Source organism: Cryptotermes secundus, unplaced genomic scaffold, assembly GCF_002891405.2.
Source record: "Cryptotermes secundus unplaced genomic scaffold, Csec_1.0 scaffold685, whole genome shotgun sequence".
NCBI classification, from domain to species: domain Eukaryota; kingdom Metazoa; phylum Arthropoda; class Insecta; order Blattodea; family Kalotermitidae; genus Cryptotermes; species Cryptotermes secundus.
The window spans coordinates 148,677-167,086 of NW_019734365.1; the positions used below are offsets into that span (position 1 = coordinate 148,677).

General features: G+C 40.0%; 1 protein-coding gene across 1 annotated transcript in view; it reads left to right on the forward strand.

The window, feature by feature from the left end:
- The window catches only part of LOC111868909, an 81,914-nt gene that overhangs the window by 11,350 nt on the left and 52,154 nt on the right, over positions 1-18,410 (forward strand). Inside the window, exon 4 of the mRNA XM_033753233.1 lies at positions 499-717. Coding sequence (XP_033609124.1) covers positions 499-717 — 219 coding nt within the window. The remainder of the gene's footprint in view (positions 1-498; positions 718-18,410) is intronic.

The following is an 18,410-nucleotide window of genomic DNA, read 5'->3' on the forward strand; positions in this document are numbered from 1 at the left end:
ATAAAATTCCCCTTTCTTCTTCTGTTCACTGTCTGTTTTCACACCAAGTTTATAAGTTAATTAGGTGAAGCCTGTATTTCATTCTATGTGCGATAAATTATTTTAGGTACTGAAGTGTATCACGGGAAGTAGGATACAAGGGAGTAGAACGGACACGTCTGGTTCAGAAAAAGCACAAATTGTGACCTGTTGCAAATCTTTAAGTAAATAACGCACTAAAAATTAATGGGCGTGACTACAACCATGTACTAAATATTTAAATTTTGTATTTAAGAAAGTAAATTATTTAAAATCAGAAGGTGAAAATACCGGTATGCATCCATTGAATCTGGGAACTGTTTCCTGCTTCATGTTTAAAGTCCTAAAGACTAAAATAATAATCATAATATCACTTATAATTATGTAGATGTCAAACGTGACCCTTCATTCTATCTATCTTACAAAGGGATAAGCCATATTACATGTTTCTACTGCATGTATTTCTGTAACGTCTGTCAGGTGAACGAAGCCTTCGAGGTGCTGAAGCGACGCACGTGTACGAACCCTAACCAGCGGCTCCCCAAAGTGGAGATCCTGAGGAACGCTATCGAGTATATCGAATCTCTGGAGGACCTCCTGCAAGGCGCGCAGCACGACAGCTCTGGGGCCTCTGGGGCGGGCAAGCTCGAGGCTGTTGGCTGCGCAGTCAGTTACAGAAGCGCCAGCATTGACTATCTGGTAAGTGTGTCTTGCCCTTCGCAATTCGAATCTGAAGGAATTTCCGCTACGTTATGATATGCATGGGAGCATCCCCACTCCGTACAGGCTGCAGGGCTACGTGTGATTGTAGCAGCCGTGAAACAATCAGCAGGTGGCCGTGCCCTATTTGGAGGTACTATCTTCGTATTTACTTGCAGAGACTGAAAATCCCGCAGAAACCAATATTAAGCAGCTCAGACGAGATTCGAAGTCTCCCGAATACAGATAGAGAACTTCATAGCTCTGGTCAGCTCTGCGCGAATATCTTGGAGGACCGGGTTTACGGGAAATGTTTCAGAGGGTTTGAGGAAAAAGTGCGTGATGACGAATTTTCTCTGCGCTAACACAGGGGCCCATAAAATGAGAGGGCCAAAAAAAAATATACAAATTTGATGGAGGTTACTTACGGATAATGTCAAAGTTGGGTTCCAATATAATATACGGTGCGTAGTGTGATATTCTATCAAAAGATGGTGCTAATCATATAAATGTCAGAGCCAGATTAATGAACGGCAGGATATCTAAAAATGTGGAGGGCCAGTCTGTGTATATTTTTGGGCCCCTCTGTGTATGCCTAGTATTGTTTCAAGCCAAATTCGCAGAATGTAAACTATGTTCCTGCTTCATCTTTGAGGGGTTTACAAAAATTCATTATTTACATTTCTGGCACAAAAGCATAACTTATTGTACAGTTAGCATAGCTTTAGGATGCCCCCATTACAATTATGCTCAAAGCGATACCACATGTTTTGCAATATATTATTCGCTTCTTACTGGATTCGTGTTATCAAAGAAATCCTATTAATTCTGCTCAACTCATAATTCGTGAATATATTAGAACAGAGCCGAAGTTTATCGCTCAGAATTTTGGGGGGTGCATTTTGTTCTATTTTTTAATTCTTCCTCCTCTACGGATATTCAGAACAATTATAATATTTGTGTTTCCACTTTTTTATAAATGTACCTCAAATTTCCTTCCCAAGTCTGGTTTCATTTGTGCCACTGGAGGTTTCAGTTCACGTTAGTGCATCGGTCTGAATTTTCCTTCGTTATGGAATCAATCGACTTGTTCTGCTTATTTTTAAGAAGGGTAATTAATAGTGTTCCGGTGACCAGGTATATATCTCTTACAGTTTTAAATACATTGTTTGAAATATATTTAAAACTACTCTATACCTTAGGCTTTATTTTTGGTTAACATTTCAGCTGTAGCCACCTCAGGACGGCTTCATTAAATCAAAATCTACTGTAATTAATTAAATTGTTTCCTTAAACTCTGCTACATTTCATATTTGTTCATAAAAGCAGGTTGATTCCATTCGTTGTGATCTCAGCCAAGCTTCTGGTGCTGATTAAACTGAATTATTATTTTCTGATGATCTAAAATTATATAATGACATAATTTTTCTTTTTCCTGTGGCGCTACAGCCCCAATTTGAGCCTAGGCCTACCTCCATTAAAATCTCCGTTTCACTTCGGTTTACTAGATCTTAAACATTCGGTAGGACTCCTTGGGCGGGTGATCAGCTCGTTGCAAGGCCTCTATCTGTACACAAACACAGAAAAACGCACATACACAAACACTAAACATTCATGCCCTGAATAGGATTCGAACCCATGATCCCGGCTTCCGAAAGAGCGAAGACAGTGCATGCCTTAGACCGCTCGGCTACCGTGACCGGCATAAAGTGACATAATGCCTGATGAAAATTGAAAATGGCTAAAGTCTGTTATTGGTTCGGTGCAGGTACAATTCATTCAAAATTATATGAAAAGCAACATACCAAGAACCAATGCATTCATTTACCTCGTGAACCGGAGAGCATCCAGTTTCATTGATGCTTTGTTTATATGTATATTGTATTTTAGTTGCATGCAATGGCTGTATGAAAGACCTCAGTTTGTGTGAAATAGTAAATTATATTTTTGTTCTCATTATAAGTACGTATATTAAAGTTTCCATTATTTACTTTTTCTTTTGCATTACTTTCTTCCCGAATGTAATGTAATTTTTAATCGTTTAAACATTATAATACTCTATTTCAGACACGTGTTATTTCATACTTTATTTCTTAAAATTTCCCATGTAAATAATCAACTACTTTTTCAGTTATACTCTTCATATCATTGCCCTTCAAGTAAATGAGACACATCACCACTTTCAACAGGAGCAACACTTCCAAAGCCCATCCTCAAACAGGGTGTTCTACACCTGCAGGCAACATCACCACATCTGTAGATGATTTCTGTCAAAACGCTATTTCCTTTGAGGTTACCATTTTCCTTCAGCCATCTTGCTTAATTCACTGAAGCTATTAAATTGTTAATATCATACCTATTTCAGCTTTCAGTTTAGCGTTCCGCATTTATAGTGCTCGTCTGTTATAGGATATTAGCTGTTGGTAAACATACAAATTAAGGAATTAAATTACTTTTAATATAAAGGACTGAATTATTATTCCATGATGAGTATGTATTGACCGTCTTCTAGTGCACACAATCTCACTTGTCACTTCACTACATGTTTCGGCATCACTGTGCCATCCTCAGGTGTGTTATTTACGCTAAGCTATTGCACTGTTCGCCATCATGTGTCATTTATAAAATGATTTAAAATGTATATTCGTCATGAACTATAATAAAATTTATATATTAAATTTTTTGTTAAGATTTATCATCTTATACGTCGCATTTCAAACTCGCGTATTATATCAATCTTCCGCTATGGGAGTCGTTCTTCCTATGTTTTGTGTATACCTGCAACGTGAAAATGGTATGNAATTTCATCGATTTGAAAGAAGTCATTATTGAGATTAGTTTATACTCAACTGGTGTAATGCTTTTGTATATTACAGCCGACTGAGTAAGATTATAGCAATGCAACCACGCTGATGTTAAGCTGACAGTAATATATCTCTGTCTGTAGTCTCCTCTCGCTATAAACCACCAAGTCCGCTACCTACATCCCAACGTCCAAGTGACATAGCACTTAATTATTGTAGTACTCAGTGTGATGCCAAGAGGCGTGAAATATTTTAAATCTTTTTACACAGTTGGACAATGAATGTTTCCAAGGTCATTGGCGTCTTAATGAACTCAGTTGTGATCGCATTTCACATTTCATTGGGTCATTATTACTGCACGTTGAGGTGACACTAAAAGCAAAGATTCATTCGTAGTTTCCTAAATGACGCTTTCTTAACAGCATAATTCTTAGCGTTAAATAGAAGGTGAATGATGGACAAAAAATTTCACTGAATGAAGTGGCACTAGTTTGTTTTGAGGTACTGTCATGTGTAGGGATTTGCGGGTGAATTATAGACTGGTTTTGGATTTAATGACTGGATTTATTGAAACGTTATACATTCAACTCGGGACTACACTTAATTATAGAGCTATCCCTGATCTGCACACTTTACAGTTCACCGTTACAACACTCACTAGGATTCTTAGTCTTCAATAGTCGTATCCTGGCAACGGACTTCCGCACAGTAGTTATGCCACTCTCGCTGTAACTGCAATACACATGAAGTCTTCTTGGTACAGTCCAATTCCTTTCTTGCCACTTCTTCTCAATCGCCTTCAACTGCCATCTCCAGAACTCAACCCAATTCTATGCTGCAACTGCCATCTCCAGAACTCAACCCAATTCTATGCTGCAACTGCCAGCTTCGGAACTCGACTCAATTCCGGTTCTAGTCAAAGTCAAAGTGAAAGTCACATTGCTACTGACGATCAGTCAATCAGTAAGTCCTGGTATCGAGCCCTATCTGGGACTAATGACCAGATATTTATTACTGTTTGACAGCCACGGTCTTGTTTTTATGGGACGCCCTCTCTAACAAGAGGACGGATCTGTCTGTTTTACATGCCGCTGGTCCTTCCCAGCGCAGTCTTTCGGATCCGAGTCCCTTGAGACTCGCGACCATATTTTACTGTCTCAGATTTGGAACGTCCCTTTTCGTCGCCTCCTACGACTCGCAGGGTCACGGTGTAGGTATTCGATCCCGCCTCCACACTGGGTCCGGTTCTAGCCGCGTGAAATGATCATTACATAGCATCAAGGCTGACCTACCGAAAACTCCGCTTCATCTATTGTTTCGAAAGCGTGTTTACAGGGCCGTTGCGTGGCAACGGAATTTATTCGATTGTTGCTTGTATATTTGTTGCCGCGGAAATACGTTCAACGATCAGTTGGCTAGCAATGGACGTTTCCTCTTATTTCACTATTCCGAATTTCGAGCGTCACATCAGAGCATTATACCAGCATATCCTGTGAAAAGCATGAGGATAGTAGATATTACATAATAATCGTGATTCGAACTTGCTGAGCCCATCCGGGGCCCCCTGAATACGTAGCAGAGACGATAGTTTCGGCACCGAGACGGCAGTTGTTCAAAATGAATCTATTATTATTATTATTATTGGAGGGGGTGGGTTTCCCCAATGCACCGCGACTAATAGTCTATTGTACGTCCCCTTTTAATATTCTACCGGTTTCCATACCCTGCCGGTACTGGTGCTCACTATCAGCCCGTTCAGCCAGTGAGGCTGGCTGCGGTACCCGATGCTTAGACATCTACCGGAGGCATTGGAAACTACTTGGGCGGGAAACTTTTTACCTAATAATTTTGCTCAGAGGTCTCCTAGAGACATGAGGATCTTTCACGTGCCGTAAAGCTACGACACGGGACCCACGGCTTAAAGTCCCTCCCGGAGGACTTGTTCCTTGTATTTTTCCGCCCTTAAAAATTCCATGACCTCCGCCGGGTTTTAACCCGCGTACCTTGAGTCATGAGGTAGGTACGTTACCCCTAGACTACGGAGGCCGCTAAAATGAATCTATAAAGCAATCAGTTGAGAGAATTTGGAGAAAGGAGACTGCTCATCCCAGTATCCATAATATCTGAGTCCTCTTCTGTCGCTGTTGTTGCGGAATGCGCGAGGCCAGACCAAATAACAAGCTCTTTTACCTTGGTCCTCACTGGGCTTCCTTGTGATCCGACACTAGATTAGAGAAAGTTGCAGGTAACACTAACACTAATGTCAGTATCAGTTCAACTTCACACGTTACATATCACACTTGTTGCAATAAATGGAACTTCTGCTAATCTGCAATTAATTTAAAATTTCCAGATTTTCCTCACGTAGATCAAGTACAAGATCAGTAGAGAACATAACGAACACTACATGAAGTCTTTCTCTGGAACAAAATTTTATGAATAATTTCATTCCATTTACACAAAGGTTAAATATGTTTGTAAACTGAGTTGCAGTGTAGGGATGTCCATTAACGTTTCTTAGTTTGTACAACAATTCTTTCACACCAGCGTTAACTTATAAAGCATCGGGTGGAGAGGGGGGGGGTGAGAATTATGAACTTGCAACAACATGGCTCCTTTCAAATTGCTCTACCACAATCTGCTTGAGAAGGCCGAACTTGACCACATCGCGTGAATCCATCGTCAGGTAAACCGGACTCTCGATCAAGGAAGAAAGAAATCCAGGCCTCCATAACACGCAACAGCTGTAAACATTTCAACTGGACTGAGGTGTCTAAAGTTAGAGTCGAGTTGGTGGTTTTCATGTTGACAGTAAATAATTTTCGGTAATTTTAATAGAGTAATTCGAGCAACCGGAATACAGAAGGAACACTCCGTATCGTAGAATTATTTAAATTATGTTGATATCAATAATGTCATGAAGTGAGAAAAGTCACAGAGATCTCCGTCAGAATAGCTTCCGTGCTCAGGGTAGAGCGTAGAGCCTATCAAACAGGATGAGGCTCTAATCACTACAGTGGGATTCTGGAAGATTTCTGTTTGACGTGACCGTAAAATTCAAGAGGGTCCTGCATTATAGCAGGACTCAAAAGATTTTAGATGCCCCAATAAACTGACAAGAGATGATTTCGTCATACTAGTCTGTCTAGTTGCGAGGGTGGGGGGATAACATTTTATGAAGCTCCTGTTTGTGCTACTGTCCTATTAACATAAAACCGAAACGTCAACTCGCTGTTTCGAGAGCACTTTCATATTGATAAAGAGAAACTGAGAACGTCAATCTTACATTAAAATATGTGAAGATAAAACTTAAAACAGAAAATTATTAGGATGTACAAGCAGATGTGTGTTTGAACAGTTCTATCTTCTGGAACATAACGTCGTATAGTCTGCTGAATGTCAACCAACGTTTCGGAGGAATTTGTCGCCTCTATCTTCAGGGTTGAAGAATAAGCCAAGCAAGTAACAAGCATGAAAACAAATACAAATCATATTCGAAGATAAAACTACAGAATATTAATCTATAACATGATGATTGATGATAATTTGAGACATGAATGAACCCATTGTATACGCTGAAATCGGCTAAAGTCACGTTGAGACTCTTCTGACATCGAAGCAGCTTGTGCCAGCCCCAAAATCTCTGCAAAGCCAACATGTCGGATACTAATAATCGGCCTAATCGTCGTTGGCACTTATTCTTAATAACATTTACACTATCGATCTTACGATTATAAGTGTTAAGACAAAAATTACTGACTGCTGACATTGGTTAAGTGTTTTAATGCAGTGAAAGAGCTATTCGTATTTACTTTCTAATTCATAGCTATGTTATATGTAATTTGTCCATTTGACTCTGATTTCTTCCAGATAATCAGTATGAAATATCGCAAGAGAATATAATACAATTTTGCTCATCACCACGGGTTCATAGCTACATGAAATGTCTTCATTGCTCTGTGACAGTTATATATTTATTAAAATTTCCGTTTCATAATATTGTACATCCGGCCATATGTCCCCCTTTCGAATTGAAAATGGGGCATATTGAGAAAACAGTGACTTATCCTGAATATTAATTTGTAAATCTCTCCCCTCCCCCTCCAAAAATGTAAAATTGTTCCTGTACTTAACTAAGTAAGTACTACGACATGAAAGCGTATAAGGGAGTGGACATATAGACCCAAGTTTTCTTGACCTCGACACTAGTTGGATGTGAGTCGTCAGCTTCGCGCCCCGGCCGCTTTAACCCCGGGAAATGAATTCCCGTTACTCGTTGGATAGGAGGCTGGGTGGACCCTAGAGGCGGTCTGAACGTTATTGGGAAGTGAACATTCTTGAACCGCCGGGACTCGAACTCTGACCCCTTATTCATCCAACCAGTATCTAGTAGCTATACCGACTGGGCTATCCCGGCTCAAATCTCTCCCAATCTTAACTTAAAAAATGCGAACACTGAAATTATGGTTTTCACTCATAATATATGGTCAGACCTTACGGCAATTGCATGGTGATATGAGTGTAATATATCTTTTCACGGTAACAGTATAAACTAAACACTAATTTTCTTTTTAAAAATCCATCTCCAAACACGTATAATGTATGCCTATTTTGAACGTAAACTCACAAACAGTTACACTTTACAGCCGTCAAATTTGGAGTAACAGGGTGTTTTCATACAAGCAATAAAACTCGTGTTCAACAGCAGAACATCTTCAGGAGTGAGTAATATGTCCATCAACACACGGTTTACATATATACATAGGATACACTTATGTATAAAACATGTTATAAATAAACGTATATATTCTTTAAACACTTCAGGACTAACATATGCATATATTGTGGTATTTGTAGAAGAGAGAAATAAAGATTGAACTTACAAAGTGAAGGAGGTGTTCTATTTTTGACAACAAAATGGGCGTTCTATTTGTGACGCCTTGCTTCGCCCCACCATTTTAGTGTTGTGATCCTTGCATCTGAGATAATACTGGGAAGTCACTGTTTATCTGCTCTGGGGACAGATCGATGTGTGTAATCTGCAGGCAACGCACACCATGACTGACAAGCATTGTCTCGCATTGCAAAAGCACAGCATTTTGATGCAGATAAGTGAAGAGTGCGTTTTGGTGCTAAAACAGTGCATAATTTATATGGTTACATTTCCTCATAAGAGAGACCTGGATAGAAGAACTGATTTTTGGAATATGACTTTCTACATAGTTAACAACATAATTTCGTGAGATTAACTCTGTTCATTCTGGTCCGTCACACTGGTTAATTGTTATGAAATTAAATGACAAGACCGTCAACTGTAACTCAGTATATATTTATATAGTGCCTTTACATGTTTAGGTCAGTTGTTATTGCTTACCGAAGATGGTTACAAATAAACGAAACATGTAAAGGCACTATATACATATAAAAATACATATACTGAGTCACACTGAAGTGTGCTGTCAAATTATTTTATACTAATTTCGTGAGTTAAGAACTTAATTCGTGAGGAATTTACTGAAAAACTATTAATCATCCAGATATTAATGAAGTAACATATTGCTATATAACATCATCGTAGGTTTTTAAACCCATGTGATTCACAAAATATCAATTAGTATTACTTACTTACTTACTTACTTTCTTACTCATGGAAAGGAGCCCTTCTGGAGGAGCCGCCAATTCAATTAATATCAATATTAATAATAATAAAAATAATTATTATATAATATAACTACTAAATACTGTTAGTACTGAAATTAAATGACCTATTATCAATAGTTTTGTGTCAAAAATTAATAATAGAAAAGCTATGAAATCCCGGATACCTTTACCTAATACGTTTGAATACGAGTAATTAACTGATATGTGAAGTTCTGGATGTTCTAGGTTAGAATTTTACTGGGAGCATATGCAGATTAATATAAACCTATATATAAAAGTAAAGCAAAATAAAGGTATCCCTGTAACAGGCCGTGGAGGCCCATAGGGTTTTGAGATGTTGAGGTTCCCACATTTTCTAGACAATCGGCTCATAGATGGCGGTAAGGTTTTAGCCTTACGCGCTGGCCGCCCTTTACCCCAAAGGATATTCCAAGAACGTTTTTGATACTCATTTCTGTTATAAGCTGAGTCGACCCCAGGGCCATAGTGCGGCTAGAAGGATTAGGTAAATTGAAAAAGTCCACCTCATCTATCTAGTATACATAGGACTGATATGATGCAAAGTACAGGCTATACTTTATATTGGGCACATAATAAACAGAATGTTTATAAAGGATGTCGTCTTCTGGTACGTGACGCCGTGTAGATCTTGTGTGAACCGACGTTCCAGAGGAACGTATGGCCTCCATCTTCAGGGTAGAAAAATCCGCGAGCGAGGATCCAGCGTGCAGTCTGCAGCTACCTGTTAAAATGGTTCCTCTTTCGCAGATGTTTCTGTCCTGATGATGGAGGCGATACTTTCCTCTGAAACGTCTGTTCACACAAGATCTGCAGGGCGCCACATCCCAGAAGACGGCATTCGTCATAGTCACTGCCGTGCAAAACTCAAGTCTTACAACTTGTTTCTATTTTTTCCTCTTTTTATATTCTGTCAGCTTCTTAGCTTATACAGCGCCTAATGGCAGGGCGATTATGAATTGTGATTTGGAATCCTTACTGGTAATTTGCAAAGTATAGGCTAATAGGGTATCTTCTTGGAGGTGAAAGGCGGCCGGTGCTTGAGACTGGCAACCTCTCCGCCATCTGTGAGCCGATTGTCTAGAAAATGTGGGAGCCTCGACGTTTCACAACCCTATGCGCCTCCACGGCCTGTTACAGGGATAACTTTAACATTTTACCATTTTTACCATAGGCTAATGGACAAGTTAAATAGGACGCGTAACTATTTTGAAAGAGATCGTCTAATTTTTTCCACAATTTGTCAAGTGCGAATGACAGGCTGACTATGGCCGCGACCTGCGCTACCTGCTATGATATACCTGGTGGGATTACGGCACGCTCTAAAATCATAAAAACAAAATAATATCCTATCTTCGTGCTGGGGTTTGAACTGGATATATCCGGTTTACAAAATAAAGTGTTAACCACTACAATGAAATGTCTAGTTATAATTTTCGTGATCATTTTTATTTTTAGCCTGTTTTTACGTTACAGCTTGAAACCAGACTCCTCTGTAATAATTAATTAAATGTGTGACAGTCTAAGGACCGCCTCTGTGGTCTAGTGGTCAGCATTCCTGGCTACAGATCCACAGGTCCGGGTTCGATTCCCGGTGCTACCAGATTTCTTCGGAGAAGTAGTGGGACTGGAACGGGGTCCACTCGGCCTCGTGATGATAATTGAGGAGCTATTTCAAGGAAATAGCGGCTCCGGTCTAGAAAACCGAAATTAACGGCCGTGGAGATTCGTTGCGCTGACCACGCGACACCCTCTATCCGCAAAATTTGGCACTAAACTTCACTGACAAACGGCGGTCGCTCGGTCGGTATAGTTCGTTTGCGGACTAAAATCACGGAGTTTTTGTTTTGTGTGATATGATCGTGAGTTAGGATCCAACTAGAGGCATGGATATATGTGTGCGTTTATTCTGTGATGTGTTGTCCTCTGTAGGTAGCGGCCTTGCGACAGGCTGATCCCCCGTGAAATGAGTCCTACCTGTTTTGTATAGATTAAGAAACTGAAAGGCGACAAAAGTTCACAAGGGCTGTAAAGCAATACGAGTAGATGGATAGATATACTAAGTCGAAAGCAACATTCTGTATCGTCTCTAGGAATTTCAAGCTGTCAGTTTGAAGGTTCAATGGAATTTGAACTAGTATAGTCTTTCATGAATATGAAATGAAGCACTTTTGAACAAAACATTAAACAAAGAAAGGATTAAAAGATCCTGTACACTGACAATTAAATAGTTTCTGCTGCTGTGAGATAATTTTGAAGTTGTTAATAAAGCTACATGATTACCCAGACGTTTACAGTCTTGGATAAGTCGAATACTCGGTTCGAGGGTTCGATGTCATTTTGGGGCATGGATATATAGGCCTATCCATGGCATTCTCTGTTCTGATGTGCCCCCTATGTACGAATTTGTGACACTTCTGCCCCCTACCAAGTATTTAAAATAATTCATTATTTTTGTTGATAGTTCTGAAGAGGGCCAACGAAGAAGATTCAAATTAATTACTTTCCCCTGTTCTTGTTTCATCCTATTGGTAACGGGCAGATTAAGTGAAGTGTTTCCTGGTATGTAACGTGGCATCAGCGCCGCTCTCCCACAGTCGGGGAGTGCAGCATGTGGCTCGCACATGTGAACGCGGTGTACTGGAACATGACACCATCAAGTCACGTTGTTGTTCATGAAGAATCTTAATCACAGCAGAAGCAGGGAGAAGGACGATTTCATTCACAAAAATCTATGCATCACATCTACTCATCGCCATGAAGTTCATAAGGACGAAGAGAGAGTTTATAGTGATACACAATACGCCTCATACTGAAGGAACAAAAAGGGGGCTAAGATATACTGGGGAAGATACGTATATTCTTAACAAAATAAACGAGCACTATATCTCATACAGAAGTTCGAAGAGTAACGTAGACATAAAAAAACATACGGCAAATTGTTTGAAGTAACGAAAAGAGACTGGAAGACTGTGACGAATGGGTTTTAAGTGTAGGGATGGAATTTGTAGATTCAGTGAGAGCAGTTAAACTGTTTTATCAGGTGCTTAAGCTGCAGGTTGAGAAAATTCCAGACAGTTGCAGTTTACTCTGATAGGAATATTTGCTTTTCAACTGTTTACTATCGACATGTAATATTCTAATTCTTAAGTTTTTCAGTTGCTGTACAATGCAGCTTCATCCTGTAAATCGAATTATGTAAACAGGTTTAGGAGATGAAGAATAGGAAGACGGACCTCGCCTTTGTGCACTCAATTGTGTACTTCACAGATAAAACGTACTCAAACAAATATGGTACAGATATTTACTTACTTACTCATGGAGCTGAGCCCTTCTTGAGGAGCTACCAATTCTGCAGCTACTCAAGAATTTCCCAGCATTTTATGGAACCTGAAGGTTCATTACCGTCTTCACAAGAGCCCTCCACTAGTCCCTAACCTGAGCCACATCAATCCAAACTATACCATCCCATACACACAACACATGCTGTCCGAGTCTGTGTAAAGTAACTGGGGATATTCAGCATATGTGGTTTGAGATATTTTCAGAATTTCAGCAATACAAAGAAGAAGTTCTGGTAATCTGGAACCCCTTCTTTTATTTTCGTACATCATGTTTGCCTTTATGTTAATGAGACTTAGTTCATATGACAGTAGTTTCCCTTGGGAGTCAATCTTACCATTCCAGTTCTTCAAAATTTTATAAAAATACTTTTCCCGTCTAGCCTTATTTTGTCATATAGATGTAGGATTCCATTTAACTCATATGCTCTTGTAAATTGAATTCAAGGGAAAATGTATCCAATATTCATTAGATCTGCCATAAACTTATACATAAATGTAATGTGTCATATCTGGAATATATTTGATAATGTTAACATCAAATCTGTAACCAGTTCTACACAAAGAATGCCGTCTTCGGTGTGTGGCGCCGTGTAGATCTTGTGTCTTGTCTACAGCCACCTACTCACGCTTGTTCCTCACACGTGGATTCTTCTGCCCTGAAGATGGAGGCGATACGTTCCTCCGAAACCCCGGTTCATACAAGATCTACATGACACCTCACCCCAGAAGACGGCATTCTTAATAGCTACCTCCGTGAAAACCTAAAATCTTACACAGTTCTACATAGATTAACCACAATATGAAAAGCCTACAGTCAGTGTTTACATATGAGAAGCTTATAGTCAAAATCTTTTGTGACAAACTAAATTCTCATGCAGTTCGTAAATATGAGCTGCATTAACAAGAAACCAATAATAGCGATAATTGTGTAAGCCTCTAAATTGGACCTGTGCCACTTTAACTGCCAACTAGCCACCTACTTCGCCCGATAATGAGCATTGTGGTTTCACAGTTATTAATTTGGAAGAAAAAACGCTGTCTACCTGATGATGCATTTACAATCTTAGGGAAGCTTGCGGCCTATTATGAATTGAACAGTGTCTAAGTGCTACTGATGGTTAATTAAGCAAACAGATATATTCTACTTACCGTATTTACGCATGTATAGGCCGCGTGCGTGTATAGGCCGCAGCACAATTTTCAGACAGAAATTATAGAAAAAATAATTTTCTTGGAATATTATTTCAGGAGTATTACACCCTGTATTACTAATTATGAATATATTTTTTTTAATGCAGTGTGATTTCGAATATTTCGAATATAAGCCGCACCCCAGTTTTCCTCTTGAATTTTTGGCAAAAAATGTGCGGCCTATACATGCGTAAATACGGTATATTCAGAATTCTTGTATTGTGTTCTGAAACGTCTGCACGGAAACAAGTTGCTTGTTCGTTTGTGAACCTAGTGGCCTTATGGGCACCTAGAGAGGGCAGGTGCAGCATTTGATTGTATTTCTGTTAGGATGAGCACACATCAGGAAGGATTATGATGTGGGGGGAAGACTTTAGCCAGAGAGCCAACAATAATATTTATATACCCGTAGACATGATAACTCAGGTGAGAGGAAGCTCCATTTAACTATCATTGAGAATAGGAGACCCTGGTGACCATCGTTACAGAGGTTCGGAGATGTACAACAGTTCTTCTTTAACGCCGGCAAAGTTGGTTCTTGTCTGTGAGGCCCAATCTCTTTCCTACTACAGGTCACCACCTGCAGCTCTGTCACTCTCTGCTATTTTATGTCACCTCCTCAGCTGTAGTTCTGCCCCTTTGTCCTAGTCTAACTCCCAAAACCTTTGGACGGACGCGAGCGTTCTTATGATACTGGATACTGTAGTCCCGCTGCCAGCATTAGGTACGTGATCATGTCCGGGTTTTCATGCTTTGTGCCAGCTACTTTCCCTCTATGAAACACTGATCATACAGAACTGTACTAAATTATACTTCCCATCAGGCTGGCATAGCGTATTCTCAAAGATCTTGTTCGAATCTCGGCCGGAACATCAGATATCTCGACTGAGGTTTCTTGTAATGCCGTATAGTTCGGAATAAGCCAAAAGTTTGAAAAATATATCGCCTCTGTCTTCAGGGTTAATTTGTAAGCCAGAAGATCGTTCTCTTGGTGGTCATAGCTGAAAGAACCTTAAACCCAATACGTTGATATTGTAATTGAAATAATAAGTAATTAAAGGTGGATGAAATCTAAACAACTAATTGTGAATGATTCAAGACATTGGGTTTTGTGAAAATATACAACCGCTGTGGCAAACTGTCAATGGCGTTTCAAGTTTTGCAGTACTGCTAATTAGTGAAAACTTTAGATTTTACTGTCGGAGTGCCGATCACAGTCGCCGCGCAGTTTAAGGCCCGCTCGAACATTTGGATCGTGGATTCGATTCGCAATGGAGGCATGAATATTTTCGTGCGTCTATTATGAGTTTGTGTTGTTTTGTGTGTAGGTAAGGGCCTTGTGACGGACTGATCCCCCGTCCTAGCAGTCCTACCGACTGTGTAGAAATTAAGAAAATGAAAAAGCGTCCTAAACCTGCAAGGGCTTTGGGGTCAGTGATAGCAATTCAGAATGAACTCCGTTAGAAAAATGCAGCTAAGCGACATTAAAATTGAATTGGAGCATCGCAGTCACTGAGTTCCTTTGTTTATCGCCTGTAAGAGATTTTAAGTGCCTTGTATGAGCTGTCTTTCCCCCGGGCCCCGCATTGTTCTAAGTGCCAATATCAACTGTTAAAAATTGACGTCTAAATCCTAAGGCGAACCCATATTTTTCCAATGAAAAAATATGATTCCTTTTTTTTTTTGACAAAACTGAATACGTCATTTAGTTCTGAGGCCTGTTTATTCCTAAGGACCAGAAAACAAGGCGACTCCTCTCTTCCGAGAACCAGTGTTTTCATGAAATTTCGCCTTGTGTTCTGTCTAATACGGTATCAGTGGCTTTCCAAAAATACACTAGATATTACTAACAGGGCCAATAAAACATCAGAGACAAGACTTTTACACACTTTTTGTATCTCCTATCTCTTCTCTGTTACTCTTTTCCATTCCTTTTGTAAGTGCAAATGGCAAGACTTTCTGACGATTAACGCCATCTGTCAGGCATTGAGATTAATTATGCCTGCGTCCTTTGTGAGTACGTAACACACAGGCCTATCATGAACAGTCCTATTTATGTATTACATACCTATCTGTAAATAGAGGGCGTGCTTTTAGATGTGGTCTCTGCATTGAGCGTGATATGTATGACAAGAAGTAGCGGGGGAGTGGTTGAAGCTGCATTGTTTGAGGAACTGAGTGAGGGTGACTTGCCGTAATAACTTGTTTCACAAAACCGTACACGTTCTCTAATCCTTATTTGAGCTAGTGGACTCGATCAGATCCACTGCACGTTCTGCTGGCCGATTCTAAAATCACCGTCAACGTGTTACACGGAAAATACTTGCAGAAGATTAATTTTACTGACTTCGGTATGGAAACAGGTAAACATCCATTCCATACTCTCCTGTCGAGCAAAGTCTGCGCAAGGAGAATGAGTCCTACTCGCGTTCTGGAGGTGTGCAGTTTGAATCCTGGCTGAAACTGGTTACTTTTGCTGTTATTTTTAAGCGTTTTCCCTCAGTATCAGCAGAAAAAAAGGGGGAAGATACATTAAAACTAACCACGTTCCACAATCCCACTTATTCATAATTCATAGTAACTCTACTGTATCTAATTCCAGCTGTAGAAGTTCCTAACTTTACACAGTGTAGGTATTAAAGTAAACTGTTAACAAATGACTTGTGTTTTATCTACTTCTTGGTTTCTTAATTTGTTTACCAGAAGTACACTTCTAACCATTAGCTTATTTCCCGCATACACAGCGCATGCCAATTGTCGTTATCCCAAGCCAATTGAATCTAGGCTACAGTCTCATGTACTATTTGACATATATTTTAATATTATCCTACCAGCCACGTCTGGATCACCGAAGTTGTCTCTTCTCTCAGTTTTCTATCTCCTGTGACATACTTAGAATCTTTGCCTCCAACAATACGCCAGGCCTGCTGCAGTTTAAGCTGCCAACTTTATCGCATAGAGGGTGTCGCGTGGTCAGCGCAACGGATCCCCACGGCAGTTAAACTCGGTTTTCTAGACCGGAGCCGCTATTTCCTTGAAAAAATGATCCTTAATTATCCTCATGAGGTTGAGTGAACCCCGTTCCAGACCCACTACTACTCAGAAAAACTTGTAGCGTCAGGAATCGAACTCGGGACCTCTGGATCTGTAGCCAGGAACTCTGATCACTAGACCAAAGAGGCGGTCTTTCAATGACAAAATATCCTGCAAATTGGTCACTTAGTGAGACTAGGATGGACATCAGAGTTTAACATAATATGAATATTTAAGGAGTTTGAGAGCAGGGATTTTGGGGGGATGGGGGATGGAACTGGTCCAGTATTGGGTCTGAAGGCGGACTCTGAGTTAGCACTCTTGCATTTCCGGTTTCTTCTACCGACGATCTGATTATTTTCAGTTGCTGAACTTAGCTGCACAAAAGCAGGTAGGGTTTAATTTGAGTTTGAGTATGAGTATGAGGGGTGAGCCATAAAACTGGCCCTAGCACTGTGACCTTCAATGGTCTATTGTGCTTCAGGGTTTTAATTCGGACAGATTACCAGCTCTCTTAACATTAGAAGAAATCGGCGAAAATAATGGCTGTAGTCATTGGATTAGTTTACAGTTCTTCCAGAAAAAAAGTACTTCATGTGTTGCTATTATATCCAGTCTAATGAACCGGTCCATAGGATTTGTACACTACATTTCAGTTTGTGTATGTTGCTGGAACGAAAATAAGCGACTGAGAAACAGATGGTGCTTCCGCTCCTTGCAGTCGGAGTTCGCTCATTGGGTATGTGCGTTTATTTTCTCTTGCCACGTCGGTTACTGAGAATGGCATTGCCTTCTTCCTTTATTCTGATTCTTAAGAAACATAGACAAATTGTTAATTTATACTTCAACTCTTTTTTGTCTCATTTTATCGGTTATTTTGTACCTTTGTTTGTTACCTAGCAACAGGACAGAACTTCTAGTTACACTTTTACAGCATCGAGGACGAAGTCAGGTCATTAATTCAGTGACGGGGGATTTAGGATATTTTTTCTTGTTTTATTTTAGTTTTTCCTTTGCTACTACAAGAAAAACTAAGAGATATGTGTTCTCATTAGTCGCCAGGGCTTTAACTGCAATGAAGCAGAACGGGCCAAACTGCAACAAGCCATCTGACGGTGATGTATGGTGTTGTGCAGTAAGGGATGAGTGGAGGTTCGGTGGGTTGGCCTCAATATTCCGATGCAGCTGAAGCATGAAATCTCTATCCTGCAGACAGATCTAATAAATAAATAATAAAACCGACAGTTTCTTTTTGGTGGCTAGCAGTAATTTTAATCCTTATAATCAAGAAGGGACCGTGCCATAGCTCAGGCGGTTAGTGACCGGCTTCCCACTGCAGCGACCTAGATTACAACCCAGTTCAGGTCATATGGGATTTGCGGTGGACAAAGTGGCACTGGGGCAGATTTTCTCCAAGTAATTCCGTTTCCCCTGCCAATTCTCATTCCACCGACTGCTATACTTTCATCATCATATACCATCCAGGGCTGGTACAATAGGTCGAACAGTGGCCTCAATACCAAGTGGACTCAGTCTCACCCCACCCATAGAAACTAAAAAAAAAAAAACTATTATAAAGTTTGGATTCTCGGACTGAAGTCTGTTATTCCCACTGAAGTTCCCCAGAAATACTACGAGTGAA